The following is a 22369-nucleotide window of genomic DNA, read 5'->3' on the forward strand; positions in this document are numbered from 1 at the left end:
CAGCTCTCCCGAGCCTTTACCAGGGCGTGACTCCCCGACTCCCCATCACCACGGCCCTTCAGCGGTTCTGCCCTGGGTGAAGAGGCGGGGCGGGACATGTCTCCGGAGGTGCCCCGACACCCACCCGCCAGGCGGACGGCCAACCCCACGGTGCCTCGGGACCGCACCTGCACCGCGCCCCTCCTGCACCCCAGTGCTGCGGGGCGGGCGGGCCGGCGGCTCCCAGGGGGCGCCCCGCGGCGCCGGTGCCGCCGTCGGGGCGGTGCCGGGGCGAGCGGCCGCCAATGGTGCGGCGGGGGCGGTGGGGGCGGTGCAGGAACACCCGGGAGGTGACAGCGACGCACCGCCCTCCCGGCGGCGAGCGGGCGCCGGCGAACATGGCAGAGGAGAGGCGCTGAGCCCGCGCCGCCGCCCGGGGAAGGGCGGTCGCCCCCGCGTCCGCTGAGGGGAGGGCAGCGCCGGCGCCTCCGCGGGGGCGTGTGTGTGATGGTGCGGGCATGGCGGGGCAGCCGGCGGCCGAGGCGCTGCTGAGGCGGGGGGCGGCCGGTCCTGGCCCCGGCGGCGGCAGCGGCGATATCCAGCGGGGGCTGCCTCCCTCTCCCTGCTGAGAGAAGGAGAGAGCGGCTCGCCTCGCCGCGCCGTGCCGCCCGCCTCGCCGCCGCCATGCTGCCCGGGGTGGGGGTGTTCGGCACCGGGCTGACGGCGCGGGTGATCGTGCCGCTGCTGAAGGCGGAGGGCTTCGCCGTGAAGGCGCTGTGGGGCCGCACGCCCGAGGAGGCGGAGGAGCTGGCCAAGGAGATGAGCGTCCCCTTCTACACCAGCCGCATCGACGAGGTGCTGCTGCACCAGGACGTCGACTTGGTCTGCGTCAACCTGCCGCCGCCGCTCACCCGGCAGGTCGCCGTCAAGACCCTGGGTGAGTGCGGGGGGACCGGAGGGGCGACCCCGCCTCGGGCTCGGGGTTCGCGCTCGCCTCGGGCTGAATGGAATTGCGCCCCACCTCAGCGGGGAGTTTTCCCTTTGCTTTGCTCTCCTTTCCCTTCTTCCTTCCCCGTGTCTCTGGAGAGGGGCAGGCCGAGGACCGGCGGGGCGCGGGCGATGGCGCTGCGGCAGCTCGGTGTGACATCCCGCATCCCCGGTCCCCGCCGGCGTGGTCCCTGGCAGCGGGCACCCGCCCTTCCAGGATGCTCGGGCAAGCCAGGGCAGGGCTGGGCCTGACACCCAGGGCAGCGGGAGGAGGGAGCAGGTGTCATCCGCGTCGTGGAGAAAGTCGTGGTAAAAAAGGGAGAAAATAACCATCCCGCCCGCGTTTGGCCGGCGGTTTCCATCCGCCCCTGGCAGCGGAGCGGGGAGCCGAGCATCGCTCCCGCCGTGGGGACACCCGCGCTGCTGGGGGGGTCGGGAGTGCCGGCGCTGCCCCCGGCCCCGGGACCCCATCTGGGAACCAGGGGGGAGGCAGGAAGCGGTGACAGCAGAGGAAACGCTGTTACAGCCGAGGCTTAACGAAGCTCACGTACAAAGGGAAGGAGGGACTGAAAAAGTAGGCATGCACTGTGGTGAGCGTCTCTGGTTTCAGGCGTGCCAAAGCGGGCCGCATCTCGCTTTCTCTTGTGTGAGCGCAGGTCCTGGCTCTACTCTTCCAGCCAGCTTCGTGATCCGTGCTCCTCGGACGCTGGCTCTGCCAGGGGTTTTAGTGGGAGCACCCTTCGGATTAAAGAAGTCTTATTTTGCCCCTAGAATTATAGGTGTGAAGGGGTGAGAATGAGAGGAAAATGCTGCGAGTCGTCGTCGCTGCAGAGAGCGTGGAGGTTAACGAGCCAGGGTGGCTGGTTTGGCTCTGGGGCTGCAGCTATGTAGGCTGATTGCTATCGCTTTCGGCCTCATAAATGTGTGTAGCGTGTCGTAGTGTTACATTGCTACTAGCATACTCATTAGAATTAGTCACTATTCAAATGCTGCTAATATCGCAGCCAGCTAGTGTTTTCAACCTTTAAAATTAAGCAATTAGGGAAATTAAGGCAGTGCCTAAAGAAAAAAGTCCTGCCTCAAGTACAGTGTAGGCATTTGTCTGGAAGCTTTGCTCAGTGTTACTTTCTGTACTCGGAAATGCTTGTCTTTGAGTCAGAACATTTGCTTTTCTTTTATATTGTACTTTAGACTTTTTCCTGAAGATACAGCACTTGCATCAGAAGCTTGACTTGCTTGCCAGAATGATGTGCAGATGAATTTGTAATGTAGAAATACATATACCAAAAAAACTTACGTAAAGGACAGTAACAAGGTTTCATGTTTGACACACAGTAATTTGGTGACAATTGTGTCAGTTTTCCTGTGACACTCTTTCCTGCAGGTGTTGCTCATGGAAGTGACCCAGCTTGCCTGTGCTCTCAGAGGTAGAGTCCCATGAGGTTTCAGGCAGAACAAAGGCATCTGGTAGAACAAAATTTCTGAAATAATAAAGAAATACAATTGGTGTGCTTTTTCTCAGAGGGCCAGACACACATGGCTAGCATAATAAGGTAATAATATGTTTTGTCCTTCTCTGAATATTTGCAGCTAAAGAAGAAAAAAAAAACTGTTCCCAAACATGAGCTGAATTTATGAATGACTTTATGAATCTATGTAGCTGAGATGTTACTGATAACTCGCTGATGTAATTTGCTAGCAACAGACTGGAGCAGGAAAAAAGGTATTTTCTCACTGTTTATTGCTACAGCACCATTCTCGATTCTCTTTCACCTCTAGTCAATAGAGTTTTATTCCCTTTCTCAGTGGTCATTATTTTTATCTTGCGGGGATAACAAAGTTTGTGTAAAAATGCATGGCATGGTCATTAAACAGGGATTGAAGAGGTTACAAGGTGATAATGTGCAACATGTGATAATTTCTTTTTAGTGCATTACTTAAAGGATTATTTACAGAAATATATCTTAGAAAATAAATAACTCTTCTCCCAGTTATTTCAGAGGTAAGTTTTTTAATATATGTATTGTGTCTGTAACTTAGAAAGTTCTTGCATAGAGGTGCAAACAGGGACCTAGAGCAGTGGTTCCCAAACTGTTGAGAGGAATATCTCCCTGCTGGCAGCTCCATCTCCTGATCCTGGCTTGGGAACTGCTGTGCCCAGGAGTGTTTATTTTGCTTTATTTTTTGGTTTGAAGGAGGGGGTGCAGTTCATCAAGTGGGGGGTTCAGAAGCCTCTGGTAAGCAGGGACAATGTTGTATAGACTGAACAAAGCGGAAGATGGAAAAGCATTCCTTACTCTTGAAATTTCACATGAGAAATATTATGTACCAGCTAGTGATGGGACATAAATGGTGATTCCAGACGTTTTACCCATAGATAGAGGCTTCAGGAGGTCTATACATGATGCCCTGCATTGCAGTAGAAAAGGTTGAGGAAGACTCGAGTTACTTGTTAATACATGCACGTCTGGCTTCCCTATGACAGGATGCATGTCTTGCCTGGGAAGAGACAGGGACCAACTTGTCTTTTGTACCTGTGTTTTAATTTAAATTGTCTTGTTGCCCAAAGCTGTGCGCTCATTTGGTGAGGTTTCAATTACTAAAAAGTAAAAGCCCGAGGAAGCAGTTGGTGGTGTTTCCATCACCCATCTAGCGCTGTGTTTACACTGTGAATTTGCAGCATGTTAAGTCCACTCTGGCCTATTTCTGATGCGGGCTCTGGAGGTAAAGGTGGAGTGAAACAGGTGTCTCTGCAGCTGTGTTTAATTTGGGCCACTCAATGGGAAGGACTTGGTTGTTTTGTTTTCACTGATACACCTGACATGTGGATGTATTGCTGCTTGAAAAGTGTTTTTGGCAAGGTGGCCCAACAACCGCTGTTGAAACAGATGTGTGAATACATGCCCCAGCTGAGGAAGTCCCCAAACTGTGGCTTCCTGGCAGCTGTTGAGGGGAGAAAATGGGAGAAATAAAGCTATAAGCCTGCCCTGTTAACTTTTCCTCTAAGCCTCTGCTGCTCGTGTCTGTTAGAAACAGGTTCCTGAGCTGGGTCTGACTCTGTATGGTAGCTTTGTTAGGAGTGAGACCAGTGTTGGGCAAGCCTCTGGAACAGACTGAGTTCAAGAGAGAGTTGGAAATGAGGCTGGTTTGAACAATGACCAAAAGCACGAATAAAACCAGTGCCATTTTATGTGAAATACGCTGATGGCCTCTGTCACTTCTGTATGAAAGGAAACAAATTCCTTGTTTGCATATACAAAATGGCTCTGATTGACTCTGTCCCTTTCCTGCCTCTGGTCTGTCCTGCTCACTTAGGAGCTCTTTTTTTCTTATTGTTTTGTATTTGTTCCCTGTAGAATAATACAAAACTCATGTCCTGACTGACTTGCTTGTTTGGTGGTCAAGAAAGATCAACAGCTGAATGTTTAGGTAAGCATAGAGAACAGTCCTACTGTTAAAAATGGGTGTTTTCCCTTCTCAGTGAACTGAAAAATTTGTCATGTTTGCTAGAAGTGGTCCACTTTTCCCCTGCTCGCGTGCATTGGCAATTTGGTCATATCCCAAGCCTGATCAGACATGGGAGATGTGTTTGCATACAGGGGCAAAATATGTCACCAGAGTGCCTACTTGTGCTCAGCATCAGAAGGGTTGCTAGTACAGACAATATGATATGACCCTCCCTCCAGTTCAAAACTGTCAACATATGACTGTTCCCAGTGTAATCCCTCCTCCTTAGTCAATTAAGTATGACATTCTTCAGATCCTGACTGAAACTGTTGCTCTGTGTGACTAAACAGCTGCCACATCAGGTGAAGTGATTTACTGCATGTGGTGCTGAGAAGGCCTTGGTGGCGTTTCATCTTGAAGGTACAGATATTTCTACATGTCTGGTCCTGTTGGTTCTTGGGTCAGATCAACTTGGTTAAAGAGAACTTATTCCTGAGGTTCAGATAAGTGTTTCTGGGGAAGTGCTTTAGGGAAGAGTCAAGTACCAGATGTTTTTAAAGCGTATCTGGAGATGTTACCCTTAATTCTGTTTACAGTGGTTTTACTTACTCTTTCATCCTAAGTTAAGGGCAGGAACACTGAGCTGTGTGCTGAATATTCACTGCATGTGTTTGCAGCCATGTCTAGATAATACTACTTTTTAAAATGTTTGTGTTGTGGTAGTGCATGGTAGGAGTCTGTTCTGCCTGAGGACTGTACAGAGTACGACTTTTGCAGCCCTCCAGAAGTTGCTCCTCTTACGGAGCACTTAAATTTTTTTGCTTATTGGTGTTTATTCTATACTTGATCATGGTCATGAGGGAACATCTTTATTTAGAGATGAACATAAATAGTACTGCTCAGATGCTTACCTTCCTGCCCCTTCCCAGGAAGCACTGGCAACACACAGGCATGCATTATAGGCCTGCTGTCCAGAATATGTTTGTGAGAACTTCTTATTAAAGTACTGGCAATGTTATTGCTGGATCTACCCCTGAAGTGGGAGGAATATCAAGCTGCAGTGAAGTAATTCACAGATCTGATGCAATCTCTAATTAATTTCTACATACCTCTGCACCCATGCAAATCAGGCAGAGGTTAGGGTTGTAGCAGTGGGTAAAACTTGGTCCAGAGTTTATAAAACATTAGAATCCTTTGGGAAGAGATGCTCTATTAAAGGAAAACATTATCATGATTATATATTATTAATAACAATGTAATTTCTGTCCTGTAATATTGAGTTTAAATTTGACCTAACAGCAGTGACTTTCAGCAGAACATGCTCCTTCACTTAGAAGGCAGATGACTTTGCAACATATTAAATGTGAATTATGGTCATCTTATTGCAAAAGAAGTCAGATGAAGTGCTGTCTGTCTTTAATCAGCAGAGCTAGCAAAGGCTATGATGCCTTTTTTTTACATTTATTAGAAAGTCAGTTCAAAGACTCTGCTGGCAATCAGCTGCATTTTGTCTTCCTACTTGAGTGATGACGGTACCACAGAAAATGGCACCTAGCTCTTCCACTGACCTTTTTCTTTCAGTTCTGCAGACCTTTAATTCTGGTATTATTCCTGTAAAACTTACAGAGGGATATAGTGGATGTGCTCTCTAAGACAGTTAAAGACCACTGTTCAAGTTTAAAAACAAACAAATAATGATAAAAAAATCAACAGACCTTTCTGGCCTTCAAATCAAAGATGTGTTTTAATTTTTCCCAGTTTTCCTCTTCTGTCTGAAAGTAACCACCAGTTCTGCTATTGCAGTGGTAGGGCATGTTGGGAACCTAGTATGGACCAGAGTTAGGATACTGGGGCACTGAGCTTATGCCATGAGGACGTACCCAAATTTGCCTACGTTAAGGAACAACTAGTTGCAATTGGAGTGGTTGTATCAAACAGTGTTAGGCATGAAGATCACCACTGTGATCCTGTGTCCAGTCAGGTCAGTTTGTGTTGCTGCAGTTTCCTCTGTATTGTTTTTAAACAATGTGCTTGGCCTCTGGGATCCCAAACTGCTGTCTCCAGAGCAGTGTGGGCAGTTGAAGTGGGACACTCTGAACCTCCTCAGGATGGCTGCAGGTCTAGTCTTGTGCCCAGTCAAGTGGACGCTGTAGAGATGTGGAAAGCAGCATCTCTCAAGTTCAGGAAGTTACCATCCTCTGTCAGAGGATGTGTCCTGTAGGTGAGTTGGCTGAAAAAAATGGCTGCCCACACCCTCAGCAGGCCCACTTCTTCCTGTGTGAATTAAATGACAAAATGTGATGCTGGAGCACAGACACCCTCCATCCATCTGCTTGGCTGCCAGGGGCTTGGACCTTTGGCACAGTGGTAGTGAAGGAAATGAGAGCAGTGCTGACCTCTGCCAGTGTTTGATTTGATCTGTCATGCTTTGTTAGGCAGAGCCCATAGTCAGAGATGATACTTTGAAAAGAAATCTGACTTTCTTTTAATACATGAGTCGGGGGTGCTAGTGAGGATCACCTTTTGTATTTCTCTTGCTGGCGCAGTTGGTAGAGTGGATATCACATAGATAACATCTTGTGCAACTTTTTTTTTTTTTTTTTTATAAAATGGCTCAACTGTGCTATAGTACTGTTACACAAACAGAAAATGTGTAGCATAGCTTTATTCTATGAGAAAATGAGAGAAGGTCTTGCTAAAATGTGTGTTTATACTGTTAGAGCTGTGCCCAGGCTAGGTATTCTAATTATTTAACTTCTGGAGTAAATTATTGCACTCTTATAACATGGGAAACAGCAGAAGACAGATGTTTTATTAGTATTCTTTCTTGCATAGCTTTGTGCCTTCATTCTTGACAGGCAGTGGCCGCTGTGACACCTGCTGTGGTACTGAACTCTCTGATCCATCTTGAACAGACCTTTCCTCTGTGACTTTCTGTCTTGTTGTTTGTTTATAGGGACTTGTGTTGCTGAGTGCTCAGTGGTGTAGGTAAAGAAGAGAATTGCATCCTACTTCTGTTGTTCCAAATTTTGGAAGAATATTAAATAATAAATTATGGAAGAATACGTAGATAAATGCAGAGAAGGGAAAATGTGTTGGACAAGTAAAATGACTAGATTTTCAAGCTTTCCACTGTTGCCTCTTTTCTGTCTCTGTTTTGTTTCTTTTTTCTTTTTCTTCTTAAAGTCCTCTCATGCCTGCGGTTGACAGTATGTGACAGAGGTTTGCTGTATGACTCCTGATATGGATAGTTGAACACAACCCCTGATGGAGACAGGGTAAAAACTCTGCAAGACATTTAAATACGTTGTTCTGTCAGCTTTTGTTTGAGAACCAGGTAAATTGTGTCCTTTTCTTTGTACGTGGAGTAGATTTTGCCTATTGCAACAGTGGTGGCAAAGCACTGAGGATGAAAATGGAGTTAAATTTCTAGGATGGCCAAGATGGGTGTTTTTCACAGGCCGCTGCAATGCAGCAGCACCCTTCAGTGTTAATATATGTTTGCCACAATGTTATCTGGAGTTGCTTAGAATTGTTCTGGTTTCCTCAAACCACTGAAGCAGAAGCCTTTACCCTACTGCTTTTTGTTTATTATTCATGTAACAAACTTTGAATTCATAAGACTGAGCTGTCAACGTCAGTGACTTAATTTGCAAGGTTGGCATGAATGCAGGTAACAAAACCACACTCCTTACAAAAAAAATATTTCAGGTCCTAAGTCTTGATTTAAACAAATTTATTTAAATGGCTATCTTATTAAAGAGAAACAATCCCTTGTGTAGGTTTCCTAAATTGATTTAAGGCCTGGTCTGTGCAGAGATTTTTGTACCAGTATAATTATGACAGCAAGGGGTATGATTTCTTTAATGCAATAATTGCTGTGTGGCCATTAGAAGTCCAGCTGGTGTGACTCCTGGCATGAACGCTGTTCTACCAGCACAATGGCATCTCTATTTGGTACAGGTTATTCCTGCTCCTATGCAGGCATAAGTTGTCAGTTGCATATCTCTTTAGAGTGTTCAGCTGGTATAAATGTATCTGTGTTGCTGGTGTAGTCCAGCTCTAGATGTGTTGGTGCAGCTGTGCTCTGCATAAAGGTGCGTGATATACTCGTTTAGGTGGTTAATTGTTGTGGACACTATGAGGAATCCTTTTGAGGCACCATGAGTTTGGAGGCCTTTCAGCAAAAGTCTCCAAAAGGTCTGAAGACTTCTTCAGGAGCTGGCTGCGCTAAAAATGTGGTGGTGAAGAGCAGAGGAGGATGAGCCTTGGTGCAGTGCACAGCCAGCGCTGACCACCTGTGGCAGACAAGACTCATACACCTGGCAAGTGTAAGCAGAATTGTCCTTGAGCACTGTGGATGCCTTGTAGAGAACTTCCAGATGGTGGAACTGGCATCCAGGATAGCATAAACACCAGATCTTATTAATACACAGGTTTGACTCACAAAATAGTAGGAGTCGTAGGGAATTGTGGAGGGCAAGAGTTTTCCTCCTTTTCTCCTTTGGAAAGAGATCATAGCATGCTTTGTTTCAGTCCAGCCAGGGCTAGTGAGGAAAGCTACTTTTTATCAGGCCTAACTTCTAAGTATGAGCATGGTGAAGGGCACTGAAAATGAAAGCACTGTGTGAGGAACTTGCTTGATAGTAATGTAAGAATAAACATAATGATGTAACACAGGGAGTAAAATTGCTTTTATCATTTGCTACTGTGCTAGAGTTTAATCTCAGGGTGAAAATCAGTGCCTTCAATTCCATCACAACAGCAATCACAGCTTTAGTGAAGCAGATGGAGGTGAAAAAAAGGTAGCAACTCTTGTTTTACATTCTGATGTTTCCATGGCTTTTATCAGCAATAAAGACCCTTGCTTTGGCATTTCCTTGCAGTGAATGTTTGGCAGTCTTCAGCGCTTCCATCTGGCCATTTTTTGCCAGGAAATGCCCAGAAGGGAGGTCATAGTTGAATTAAATACTGTTTCTAGGGTACTGGGCTTCACATGGCTAATGAGAAGCCTTAATATAGAGAGCTTTTCAAAATTCAAATAGAGTCAAGCAAGGAGAGAGAACTATAAAATAGTAATTATCCGTGCTGTGCTGGAGTGCTGTTGCTTAAAAATGTGGAACCAAGGGCTAGGGTGAGCCCTCCAAATTCTTTTTCTTGGTGTCCATACATATAGTTTCATGTATGTATAAAAAAATAAAAAAACAGCATTACGGTGAAAAATACATAAATTAAAAATTCCTGGAAGTCCCTCCCCTTCCTTCACTTCCTCAGCCCATAAAAGACAATGCAACTATTACTGTTTCATGTGGGGATATGAAAGGAGAGAGAGAATAACTGGGAGAACATCTGAAACATAGCTTGTGCATGCTAAAATGAATTCCAGAAATGTACCTGAAAAGTTGTATGTAAAAGCTTGGATTCTGATTCTGCTTGCACCACTGTAAATGCAAATAAAGCTTTACTGGATCAAAGAAAGTAGTTGAAATTTATGATGATACTACTGAAAACATGTTGTGGCCCAAAAGAAAAACTAACTGCGCCTCTGGGAGAGGAGCCTGGCCTTGCAAATCTTTGTCCTCTCAGCAAAAGCATCTCTGTCAATTTAGGGAATGATTAGTGGGAGTCTTGGGACACAGTTCTGCAAACCTTTGCTTACTTCAGTAGTCTCCTTGAAGACAAAAATCACTGATTCTTTACAGAGAATATCTGTCAGGCACGGTAATTCACGTAAGTAGGAATTTGCTTGCAAATTGCTTTTGTACCACTTCATAAAAAAATCCGAAGCTATAGCTACATCTGTGCAATTCTGTAGCTCGATATCATCATCATGGCTAGGCTTCACAAACAAAGATTTGGGAAGGACTCTACCCACATTTGCTACAAGCAAAGAGGCCAATGTGCGGTAGACAAATCCGGTTGCAAAAGGCACAGCAGAAAGACTCCTTGGATGGTATCGACAAGACATGATTCTTTCTGCGTTGTCTTTTCTCCTCGAGAGTGATCCTGCGTGCGTTCTCAAAAGAAACAGCAGCATTATAGATGGTGTGCCTCCAGACCTCCCGATTGGAGGCCAGAGTAGACCAGTGTTGAAGATCAATATGGCCAAGGCTGAGATGTTGTTTCAGGGAGTCCTTGTATCTCCTCTTTGGGGCTTCTCTCTTGCAGCAGCCAGTGGTAAGTTCACCATAAAGCAAGATCTTAGGGAGGCGGTGGTCCTTCATCCTTGAGACGTGTCCTGCCCAACACAGCTGAGTTCTCAGCAACATGGCCTCAATACTCATAACTGCTGCCTGTTCTAGAACAGATGTATTGGTCACATAATCTGACCAGTGGATGTTTAGGATTGTGCAGAGACAGCATTGATGGAAGCGTTCTAGGAGTCGCAGGTGGTGGTGGTAGATGACCCATGATTTGGATCCATATAAAAGAGTAGACAGCACAATGGCTCTGTAAACACTGATCTTTGTGCTTTTCTTCAGGTGTTTATTTCACCAAACTCTTTTATGGAGTTTTCTGAAAGCTCTATATGCCTTTGCTAACCTGTTGTCTATCTCTCTGTCAATCTTATCATCCGAGGAGATGAGGTTATCTAGGTAGTTAAACTGCTGGACTGATTTGAGCTCTGATTGGCCAATGGTGATATGGGGATGATGGAAGACTTCCTGGAGTGCAGGTTGAAGCTTGATATAGTTGTGCTTCTATAACATGTTATGGCAGCATGTCTGCAGGAATAAAAAATAAGATGGAAAATATTGGGAGTACAGATGTTTAGAAACCTTAGCCATAGCCTACAAAAATGTATCACTAAATGAGCATGACAGAGCTTGCAGAACTCTTGTGACTTGCTACTTGCCTTTAAGGTACTTGACGGTTTCGTGCTGGGAAAGATGCTTTGTGGTTAAACAGTATGAGATGCATTGATAAAGACATAAAGACTTATTTCTCAGGCAGAGTGCTAAGCATTACTCTCTGAAGCTAGTTTGTAGATACAGTGTTATCCATATACAGGAGAAGGTGTCCTGAATTTTAAATCCTTGGTTAACAGGCATTGTTCATGTTACTGAATAATTCTGTTTCAAAATCTGTGTCATGAGATGCCTGGTTTGCAGGGGTGACACCGTTGCTAAACTAGCCAGAGCGCATGTGGACATGGTCTATGACTTTTGGCATAGCTTGAAAGAACCATGAACCTGAAATGTAATTCTGGATATAATTTTTACTGGACTCCACCACCTACCCTTTAGGAGAAAATACTTTGATGCACTGTATGCCTAAAATGAGGAAAGTCTGTGTTCACAAGCCATCTCACTTCTGTCTCATAAATGCTGATATGTTTGCTTCAGAGATTTGATGCTAGCTAGCAGATTTATTTATGCCTTTGATTATAGCGCTGTCTTGCATCTCTTCATATAAATTTAATTGTGATGGTAATGTGGTGGTGGTTGTTTGAAATTGCAGATTTGTTCACATTGGTGAAGGTGATCCTTCATAAGGCCTGATGTGCACAGATGTTTTGGCAGCTGCTGAGACCACACCTGCAGCCATCTGTGTGCAGAGGGACCTGACCCTTTACATGTCAGGTGGGAATAAAATTGTTCCACTCTACCCTTGGTGTGTGTTTGATGAGATTCCTATTTCCTCTAAGCAAGAGTGGCACGATGAGAATAAGCTTGAGGATTTCTGTCCCGAGCTTTCATTCTTTGTAATTTAGGTTGTTGATGTCTAATTAGATTGCATTTACCTGCCTTCCTGAAGCTCGGTTCATCTTTCAGGATTCCCAAAACTACAAACTGAGGGTGAGGAAGCACAGAGGGTTTAAGAGACTTGCCGAAGGTTTTGTGGGAAACTGGTGGCAGGGACAGAAGCTGAGCCCTTTGATACCTGCTCTTCTCTCTCACTGTGGGATTTGCTGTGGCTGAATGCTGTTGAGTGGATGATGATCGTGAGAAGTGCATCTGAGCTGCTCAAAGAGGACCAGTCACTGTCACTCTGGTTGGGGGTTTTCCCTGAATGGTTGTGCAGGTGGTCTAAAACCAGGGTGGGAAGAGAGGAGTGGGGACAGTGCAAGGAAACCTGATTCACATTGAAAATAAGCTCTACCTCTCCTCTCGTTGGTGTCACTTTTTAATGTGTATGCAGCAGCTTGTAAAGGAATTGCAAGGACTAGTGTAGAGACTCCCTTCACCAGGAAAGTTTCGTGGCTGGGATTGAGTGATCTATGTTGAGTTTGATGATTGTATCTGGCACTGAATATTTTGTGTGTTATTAACGTCAGTAATCATCTTTCCAGTGTTGGAGCTTTATTTAACAGATACCACCAAAAAAAAAATCTTAATAAGATGGCTTGCTCTGAGCAGTGATGGCTCAGCAGCTGGGAGACTTGTGTATTTATTTTTAATGAAGTGTGGGGTTTCTCTTTAGTATTCTTTATGGCCCTCTAGACACTGGGAAACCCCTTTCTTTAGCAAACGGGCAGGGCCTTTCAGGGCTGATTGGAACAACTGCTGTTTTGGAAGACAGACAATAGCATACATGTGTGTAATGTTGGTTGCAAGTACAACCTTGAGCACCAGTGTAAGCTGGTGTGAGCAAGTTCAGATTTGCAGCTGCTGTTAGAAGGTGCTCAAATTAAGTATCAAAGAAGATAGGTAATTTCATGTCTGGGCATTTTTTCAGCCTGTAGAGTGCTTGCTTGTGCAAGAGTGCAAGGCCTCTTGCATCAGGCAGAATCATCTGATAGTGCTGAGTGAAAGAGAGTAGTGTGCTGGTAGTTGCTGGAGCTGCATGTACCATCTTGATGTTGTGCTTACAGGGAATTTGCACTAGATGGAATTGCACTGTACAGAGCCATGTCTTTCCCTCTCTGGGTACATCTGTGTTTTAGTGCATTTCACCAAGTTGGTAAATAAATAGGCAGAGCATTTGAAAACATTTCTTTTCCTTGGTGCTCAAAAGAAAATTGTGGGATGATGCTCTAACCACTGACTTGGGTTTTGGCAAATCATTTAAGGTTCCCTTGAAGAGTCTTAAATGTAATGCAACAAGTGTGATATTAATTGGTCTTGTGAGCTCTTTGGTGTAATGAACAAGGACCGGATTTTGAGGCTTTTGCTTCTTTTGGGGAGGAATTACTCTCACATCTCTCTTTATTAGAAAGGAGGCACCGAAGAATTAACATCACAGAAGTATGGGAAACTGTTTTCTTACTCCTAAAGAGTATTTATTTTACCAAGGCACTGACAGAACATGGCTTTGTCCCTCTGTTTGAGAGGACTGAGTGCTTTTGGAGTCCTCCTAGCAGACAATATCCAGGCTGATAAAGTATCTTGGTTGCAAGTGTCAAATGTTTGCACTGCAGCTCTGGACCAGGATGATGGAAGCATCTAGGTTTTTATAACTCTGTCTGGTCTTAGTATGCTAGCCTGAGTTCCATGTGGATTATGTGGTGCTTACAACTGGGAAGTCTGGAGGAAGCAAGCAGATCATATGGATTATACTCTTGTGATTTTAATGAGTGTAAATATATTATATATTCTTTGTGGATCAAAAATCTCTAGACTAAACTTCTGATGGGCTTCTGCTGGGGCAATAGGCTTGTAAAGTTGCTGCAACTGTTAATGCAGGAAAAACTGAGGGTATCTTTCCAGTCATGCCAGTAAATAAAAATATATTAATTTTTAATTTAGTATTGTTCACAGAATACACATCTCTAGTGATTAGATTACCTTGTCAGTCTCTCTGTTTTTTTCTCACTATTTATTCTTTTATTCCCAGGCTCACTTGGCACTGTAAAACCTGTTAGGGCCTGAAACTAATATTAGGGAAACTAGTGTGGGTAATTGTGCTGCTTCAATTTTCTTGTAACGACTATTGGGTGTAGTTTCTTGACTGAGGGAAAAAAAAATATGGCCAGAGAGGAAGAGAAATCAGAAAATTGGCTTCAGACCAGGATAGACTTTGAGGCTCTGGTTGGAGAACTGTGTACCATGAGTTCTGATTTAATGCAGCGGTGCTGCCCCAGTCTCTAAACCTGTAATTAAAAGACTCTGAGAGATGGATTGATGTGGACAGTAGTTAGGATATTAATTAAAATGCCATGGATGATGAGCGGAACAGTATGCCTTATGTGCTTTAAAAAGAGAAATTTGAGAATATATCATTCAAAATGCCATGAATTGTCAGTCTTGGATCTTGTTTCTTCTTTTGAAAGCTCAAGCAATTGTAAATTGCTTCACGGAGTGCAAGATAGTGGAAATTTGGGGTTCTAAGTCAAAACAAGGTATTTATAGACAAATGTTCATTCTAGTAGGATTAAAGTGCTTTCAAATGGCCTGTTGCTTTTCAGACATACAAGCGAGAGAAAAAGGCCTGTGTGTAGCAATCTGAGATTTACCTCTAAATTTCCTAGCAGAATGTCGTCTTTTGTTTTCATGTCAGTATTTCCCTGTGCTCATATAACTCAGAGTCTTTCCCACAAAAATATGGATGCAATCAGTCTTTACTCCTCCTTGGGCTTAAATTATATAGAGGTGGAGAAGGTGAAGAACACTTTGAGCAGCTGGGGATGGGTTCCCAGTTTCACAGGTCCTATAGCCTTTAATGCAGCTGTGAAAATCCTTTTCTCTTGTGCTTTTTACATCTCCCATGAGAAGTTTTACAATGATGGGAAAACTCTCAACACCTCTGATAGCTGCAGGTGTTGGAACCCATTGATTTGAGACATATCAACAGCACTGACTGATCAGAGGTTGCGCATCTCTTCCAGAAAGTGAGACATGGTTTGGATTAGGGGAGGAGAAGAAGGGAAGTGGGTGTGTGGTGAGGTCCTGCCAGTCCTCACCTCAGACATATTGGCTGCTGTTCTTCTTATGGCCTGCCTCAGTACAGCAGGGAGTGTTTTGGGTTAAAGTGTGGGAAGAGGATTATCTGCCTGGGCAGGGTAGGACCCCTAAACAAAGATTTACATCACTGTCTCTGTTGAAATTTTTGGTCTTCCAGCTTTGGCCCACAAGATGTTGATCAGTATGAGGAGCGTGTCAGGCGTGATTGTCGTTGTACTTCCACATGCCTGAAACCTAAAGACTTGAAAGCCTTCTGATCTGCTGTTGGCAAAAAGTCATCTGTTTGAAGTTGTTTTCTGTCTCACAGTTGTTTCCCCTGAATATTCTAAGTTGGAAGGGACCCATAAGGATTGTTAAGTCCAGCTATTATTTAAATGCCCATACAGGAATCAGACTCACAACCTTGGTGTAACCAACTGAGCTAATCTCAGTGTTGTCTAAAACTCCAAAGAAACTGATCTTCTACTGAAAGCAGCATGGCAAGAAATGGAAAGCCAAATCCACTTGCTTGCATTGTCTTGGCATTTCTGTGATATTGAAAGAAGGGGCCAGACCAAGTTGTTTGTTTTGTTTTTTTTTTTTAAACAAATACTTCTTTTGTTTTAGTGTAGTGCTTGTTTTATGGCTGATGCCTTTTTGCCAGGTTTAATCTCAGAGCAGTAAAACGCTGTGAATACTGGGAATGGGATAAAGAGAATGAAATTTGTGATGAAAATGTGCAGTGGGCCATAATTGGGGCATTGCTGCCACTGCTGTCTGCAAGACAGTAAACTTCAGTCAGATCAGAGAATATTGTATTTCTTTCTGCATGGCTGACTTGCTTACATTTGGTGGCTTGTGTTTAGCTTGTTACCTTTGTTTGGAAACAGGGGCAAAAAAATGGAGACTTACGGAGGAGTGGGGAGCAGCATAGGCTGTTGAGGTTGAAGTCCTGGATTAGAGGTATAAACCACTTAAGTCTTCCTTCTGCCCCATTCACAAGACACAGACACTTGCTGCAGGTTCCCTGAATGTCACAGCAATGTGGCAAGCCATGCCCAGCTTTGTGTGAAGTGCTGAAAAGGCGTAGCAGCATTCTTTGGCATTTCTTGTCTTTGAAAACACACTGCTCCAAAACACCACGTAATACATGCCTGGAAGAGGAGGATGTGTTTCAGTCAAATGATAAGAGGGGAGGGGCTGCTCTCAGGACTCAGTGCGAGACGCCTCCCTTGTTAGAAACAGGAAAAATAGATGAAAACAGAAAATGGAAAGGCACCCGTCATGCTGACAAATTTGGCCTGAGGAAGCCAGCCGAGTAAAGGCTGGCAGGGGAGGGAATGGGAGAGAGCCAGAGCATGAGGGAGCAAGTATTTAATGTATCAGGCTGTGCTTCTAGGACCAGGCTTGCAAAAAATGAAGGGGAAAGAGGGTGTAGGTGGTGGTTGTGGCTGTGACTTTCAAAATCCCTTGTCTGTACTCCCTCTTGCCAGGCACAGGCTGTGTTCCCCATCTCCTTCCTGCTTCTGGGCTGTGGGCTGCTTCCCTGGAAAGGGCCATGTACCAGTTGGCCCTAGGATGTGCTGTGGGGCATCCCTGGCAGTGAGATGCAACTGGGAGGAGAGGGCTCTGGCAGGACCCGAAGTGAGGTTTGAGTTGCAGTGGGAAAGGGTGAACTAGGAGGGATGTTGTGAGGGAGGAAGACATCATTGACTTCAATGGGAACTGTCACATCTCCAGCACTAAGTGAATTAATGAACCCTTCCTGGAATGCTAGCTGTATGCTTTGGTGATGAAAAGGGTTAAACAAAGCAGTGTGTTACTTTTACTGTCTTTTCTTCAAGCTGTCTTGAACTTTCCAGAGAAAGACTCTGTAAAGGCTCTCTCCCTGTGGAGGTGAACTTCAAAGATCAAGATTACTGAGTGGAGAAATAAAGCAACCTGTCTGGCACCACTGACTCCACACTCAGTTACCAAGGATTATTTGGGTCAGGCAGACAATGCTTTGGGCACCAAATGTAATAACTTACTGGTAAAATCACTGTGGTGGTGAAGGATGGAAAGTTAGCCTTCCTTTAGAAGAACAGGAAGGCAGAGAGAAGTTAAGCACAGTTAGAGGGTTTTGTTTATTAAACAGAGGTGATGAATAGGTGTTTCAGCATCAGTAAGCCCTGAGACATTTGATAAGAGCCTTGTTAACTTAGAAGTTTTTCCCAAACATAGTAAAGTCTGTTTGAAGTGACCTGTGGTATGTGTGGCATAGCCTCGTACATAGGAGCTGTCTTCTTCCCAGCTGGGTTTCTGAAAAATGCTGTAGGCAGACAGCCAGTGTTACCTAGCCTGAATTCAACCTCTGTGTAGAAAATGGGTAAGAAGATCTGTTTAAAAATCTGGAGTTTGTTTGGGGCATTTGTTTGTTTGTTTTGTTTTGTTTTGTGGGTTTTTTTGGTTTTTTGTGAGGAGGGCCTCTAGGACAAAGCTTTTCTCCCATGCTCTGGGAAGGGAATGGCAGTGGTCAAAGCTCCATCAAGGCTTGCTCTTGGTTGCTACTCTGTGTCACAACCCTGCCATCTGCCTTGTTTTGCTGAGGCCACCCAGCTCCTCTTAGCATTAGCCTGACTTGTGCTATGACGCTGCCTGGTCTGGCAGTGGTTCACCTGCAGTGTATTTCAGTTGTGCAGCAAGCATTAAGGCCAGGTGGGCTCAAACTTATTTGCTGTTGTGTTTGAATGTAGTTAAATACCCCAGTGATGCTGTTAACAGCATCCCTGCAGCCTTCTTCGTTGTTGAGACACTTTCCTAGTGCATGCAGTACTTGAGTATACTCTGGACTGCCACAGGAGCCCCCAGCCAGTGGCTTTTAGGCAACAAATTGCTTGTGGGTGTCTTCAGCATAATCTGTGGCTCTGCCAGGCCCAGGTGGAGAAGGATAGCAAAGTAAGTGGTACTTTTATCTATTTAGTGCTGTTTCTTCTGGGTCAGACAAGTTTTAAGATTATTCCTTGGCTTTGTGAGCAGGGCTGGTATCTACAGGGGGAGGACAGCAGAGGAAGGAGGATATTAGGGCCTAATGAATCCTTCTTGAAGCTCTTGTTTATTATCAGTCTCCAGAGTGGGAATCCATGACAGAAATTCTCTGCTTTCTCCTTTCCTGAGGCAGTATTTCTGCCTTGAGAATTAAAGGGTATGGCTTCAACCAAAAAACAGCAACAGAAACACAGCTGTGAGGATGTGAGTGATGCTTCATCTTAAGAAGAGTTAAGGGAACAGTGCAGCAGTACTACTCAATCTGAGGTCTGTGAGATAAGAGTCTGCAGATACATACCTTTCGGCAACTGCAGGCAATCAATTTGCAAGGGGGAAAAATGCAATAAATTAGTATTTCAGGCTTAACTTAATGCTTATATGGTTGCAGATGACACAAATGCAGGACCAAGATAAAAGACAACTCCTTTTTTTTTTTTTTAATTTTTGGGATGGGGGGCTGGGTGAGTTGTTTGTTTGTTTGATGGGTTTTTTTTGTTTTGTTTTGTTTCTCCTTGAGAAAATCTTAGTGGTCCTTGGATTAAAAATTGTTCAGAATGTTTTGCTTGTAAGTTGTAGCTAATTGTTGTCCATCTCTCACCCTGTTTGCAGCCTACAGTGGCACATTTTTAAACACTGGGCTTGAAAGGGAGAGCTAAGGGAGCTGTCACTATGACTTGCTTGACTTGGCCAAGTGAACAGCTTAACTTTTCCCAAACATGGGTATGTCTACAGTTTGCATGACTTTGTTTAGTTGAGCTATGTTTTTCTCCTCTTGGCTTCTTTTTTATACAAAGTTTTTCTCAAGTGAAGTATTTTGGATTAGATGAGATTTACAAGGAGGAGTTAACATTACATTTCAAGGTTTGCTTCTGCAATTGCATTGGCTTACTGACATCATATCCCCTGGGGTCAAACCTCTGGGCTGAGAGCCAGTATTTAAAAAGACTTTTTTTCAGGGTGGAGGAATATCGCGTAATTTCACCCCCTATGAGTTCGACCTCTCCCTCTTGTGCTGCTTGTTCATTATTTCAGATTCTACTTCTACAACATGTAAGAGAAGACTGTTTTAGCCCTTATTGTGATCCTTCATGCTTAACCATCTGCTTAGAAGACATTGATGATACTACATGCAGCTTGATTTCCTCCTGACTCATTTCTGAATTGCTGGTACATCCCTGTATGCTGTTAAGGCATCTTTGAACCTCACTGTGTCACAGCAGTATACATGAGGAGTAAATCTACTGAAGTCAGTCAAGTAGTACCAGCGTGAAACTGGAGTGACCAGAAAATCATGTCTCCTTTCTTCTGGATTATGTGTAGCAGAGAGGAGTGAAAGCTTCAAGTGAGCAGAAAAAATTTTGAAAGCAGCTTTTTGATTTCCCTACTAAAGAGACTGGCCAAGTATAGTGAAAGTAATTCCAGAGACCACAAGCTGATTTGAAGTGTGTCCCTGGAGTTGCATAAACAGATGGTGCATTATTCATGAGCTAACTGAGCCTCTTACCTCCTTAAGCAGACTGGGACCTGCAGAAATGTGCTTGCTTCCTTCACCTGGTTGACTGGCCCTCTGGGAGGGGTCTACTCTTTGCAGAGTGGAGTGGAAAGAGCAGAGAAGGCTGCTGATACCATTAGGCTGATTTGCAGTGTGACTTAGGAGCAGTTACGGGAAGCCCATATGAATTCACTTATGACTTGTTAATGCCGTGTTTGTCAGACAGCAGTCAATGGGGATCAGAAGCCTGAGGTACACAAAAGCAGTGCAAAAGGCAAAGACTGCCTAGGCACCAGAGTACCTGTGTGTCACCCCCACGGGCTCACATCATCTCATCCTTGTTCCTCCTGCATCTCACTTGCAGAAAACAAAAATAACAGTAATTTTCGTTAGAAGCTGGTGAATATGCCCTCCTTCAGTGTGTTTCTGAATCATAAGCTTGTAGAAAGCATACCTCTCCCAGCAGGAATTCAGCAAATCCATTAACAGGCTTATGACGCTGGATCTGTTGTGAGATGTTTCAGTTCAGCTGACCATAACCTAACCAGAGAGCAGAGGGGACTGCCCTTGTTTGCTCCCATAGCTATGATGCTTGTGTGGGATGCGCCATTTCCTTCATGCTGTGTTTGTCAGTCTTGCAAGCTCCACATCCGACTACTTCTTTGGTAGCTGCTCTCCTCTCTGATTTTAATCCAGCAACAATAAAATTACATTTACTTCCTCTCCCATCCTCCACTGCTTACTTTACCATCTAAACACTGAGCTACAACAGTTGTAAGTTCATGTACCATCAGCAAAACCTACTAAAATAGTGTGATCAGACAGAGACCAGATTAATGTTGTCACTTGAATGTATTCTACTGAGTTTTATTTAGTGTTACATGTGTAGCAGTGGGTATTTTAGCTGGTACAGATGTGCGATGATGTTCTTAGTCCCAGGACTGCCCTTTCTTGTAATAGTCACAGTTCATTAGGAAGAAATAAGTGTACACAGAGAGAGCTGGCATAATCATGGCATACTGGAAGAACAGGTCATATTACATCCTTGCAATAAGCTGCTGTGGATTCATCATGAAAACAACTGTTCAGGTTTGAGTTTGTCTCTGACAGACAAGCTCTCTTATTGTGTCATATGTTCATAGCCATTTGAGACAGACAAAGTTGTTGAGGTCACCTAACCAATCTGCTGGACAGAACAGAGTTTTCTCCAAAGCATATTTTTGTCATATATCTAATCTTAAATATTTTCCCTGAGAGATATTCCATCTCCCTGCTGGAAGAGGTACCTTTGTAGTCAGGCTATATTGTCTTTTATTAATTCAGTTGCATAATTTCCATGTAACTCCAGTTTTTAATATCTTAATGAGTTCCCATCAATCCTTGATGTCTCATTCTTCGAATTCACATCTGTGTGTATCAGAGATTTCTACATTAATGTGTCATACCTGTCTTTCAGTGCGATTAATGAAATTATCTCAGTTTACTAATGCCTTGCGTAATCATTTGAACTGCATTCAGATGCCATTAAAGTGGGTTGGGGGTTAGACCACTGTGACAGGAAGCCTTCAAGCTGGATAAACCTCCAGATTGGTTTCCAATTTAAGCCATATCCCAGAGGTGTAGTAAAAAGCAAAAAAAGCTGTTTTCATGATGCTGTGGTTGCAGTTCATCTTCTAGTGTGTGATCAGATGACCCATGAGAGGATCCAAACCATTTAAGGCCTGCAAAATCAATGCTGATTATGTAAGCAGTCACTGTTTTGGAGTATGGATCAGAAAAGTATGCACAAGGAAATTGTAGTGTGTTTTCCCAGACTTTTTGGAATGACTGCTAACAAGGGACTGTATTTTCACTCTGTACTGTTACAAGTGGTGTGCAGGATGTGGTGTGCATTCACACTGCACTGTATGAAGGCAGCCTGCACGATGATGCTGGATCTGACATGCTTGTTGATCACAGCCATGTCAGATAGGTAGACAGTAACTGTGATTTTTCTTTTTCGTCTCTTCAGCTTAGTCTATTTGTTGCAAGCCTGCCAGCAGCTCTTGCCATTCAATTGAGTAATGTTCTAGCAGCATTTGAGAGCTGGCAGAAAAGGGTGATGATCAGATGCAGCCAGTTAAAAAAAAAAAAAAAAGCATATGTTTTACAGGAACATTTGTTCTGTATCCCTGAGCTGAAGATGAAATTTCACAGCGTCAAGGCAGAACAGTCTTATGAGGGAGATAGTGGCCTTTTGGAAGGCTTACTTAAATACTGGGTGCACTGAGAGGGCATGTCAGCTCTGCATTTAGAAGCTCGAGGGTTTTGCTATGTCAGGAAAGCCAGAGGTGGATACAGCCTACTGAACATAGAGGACTTGTTAGTGAACATGTTATGTGTGTTACAGAAATACAGCTAGTGTAGATGGGATCATGTTAAACTTTAGTATGGTAGTACTGGACCCTGGGGATGTGTAGGTGTACTCCCCAGGTTGTATCAGCACATTACAAAATATATGTAAAGTTGTAGCTGAGGTGATACCTCATGGTGGGAGAATCTCTCCTCAAAAGAACCCCCCCCTTGGTTGCTCTGCTGAGTTTCATGGGTCAGTGTCTCTTGTTTCTGTAACGTA

General features: G+C 44.3%; 1 protein-coding gene across 1 annotated transcript in view; it reads left to right on the forward strand.

Moving 5' to 3' along the window:
* The first annotated feature begins 357 nt into the window (after positions 1–357).
* Positions 358–22369, forward strand: part of GFOD1 (glucose-fructose oxidoreductase domain containing 1) — a 73617-nt gene continuing 51605 nt past the window's right edge. Inside the window, exon 1 of the mRNA XM_051799217.1 lies at positions 358–916. Coding sequence (XP_051655177.1) covers positions 664–916 — 253 coding nt within the window. The 5' untranslated portion in view covers positions 358–663. The remainder of the gene's footprint in view (positions 917–22369) is intronic.

The sequence above is a fragment of the Manacus candei genome, unplaced genomic scaffold (assembly GCF_025592945.1).
Source record: "Manacus candei isolate 608988 ecotype Guabito, Panama unplaced genomic scaffold, ASM2559294v1 h1tg000049l, whole genome shotgun sequence".
In the NCBI taxonomy this organism is placed as follows: domain Eukaryota; kingdom Metazoa; phylum Chordata; class Aves; order Passeriformes; family Pipridae; genus Manacus; species Manacus candei.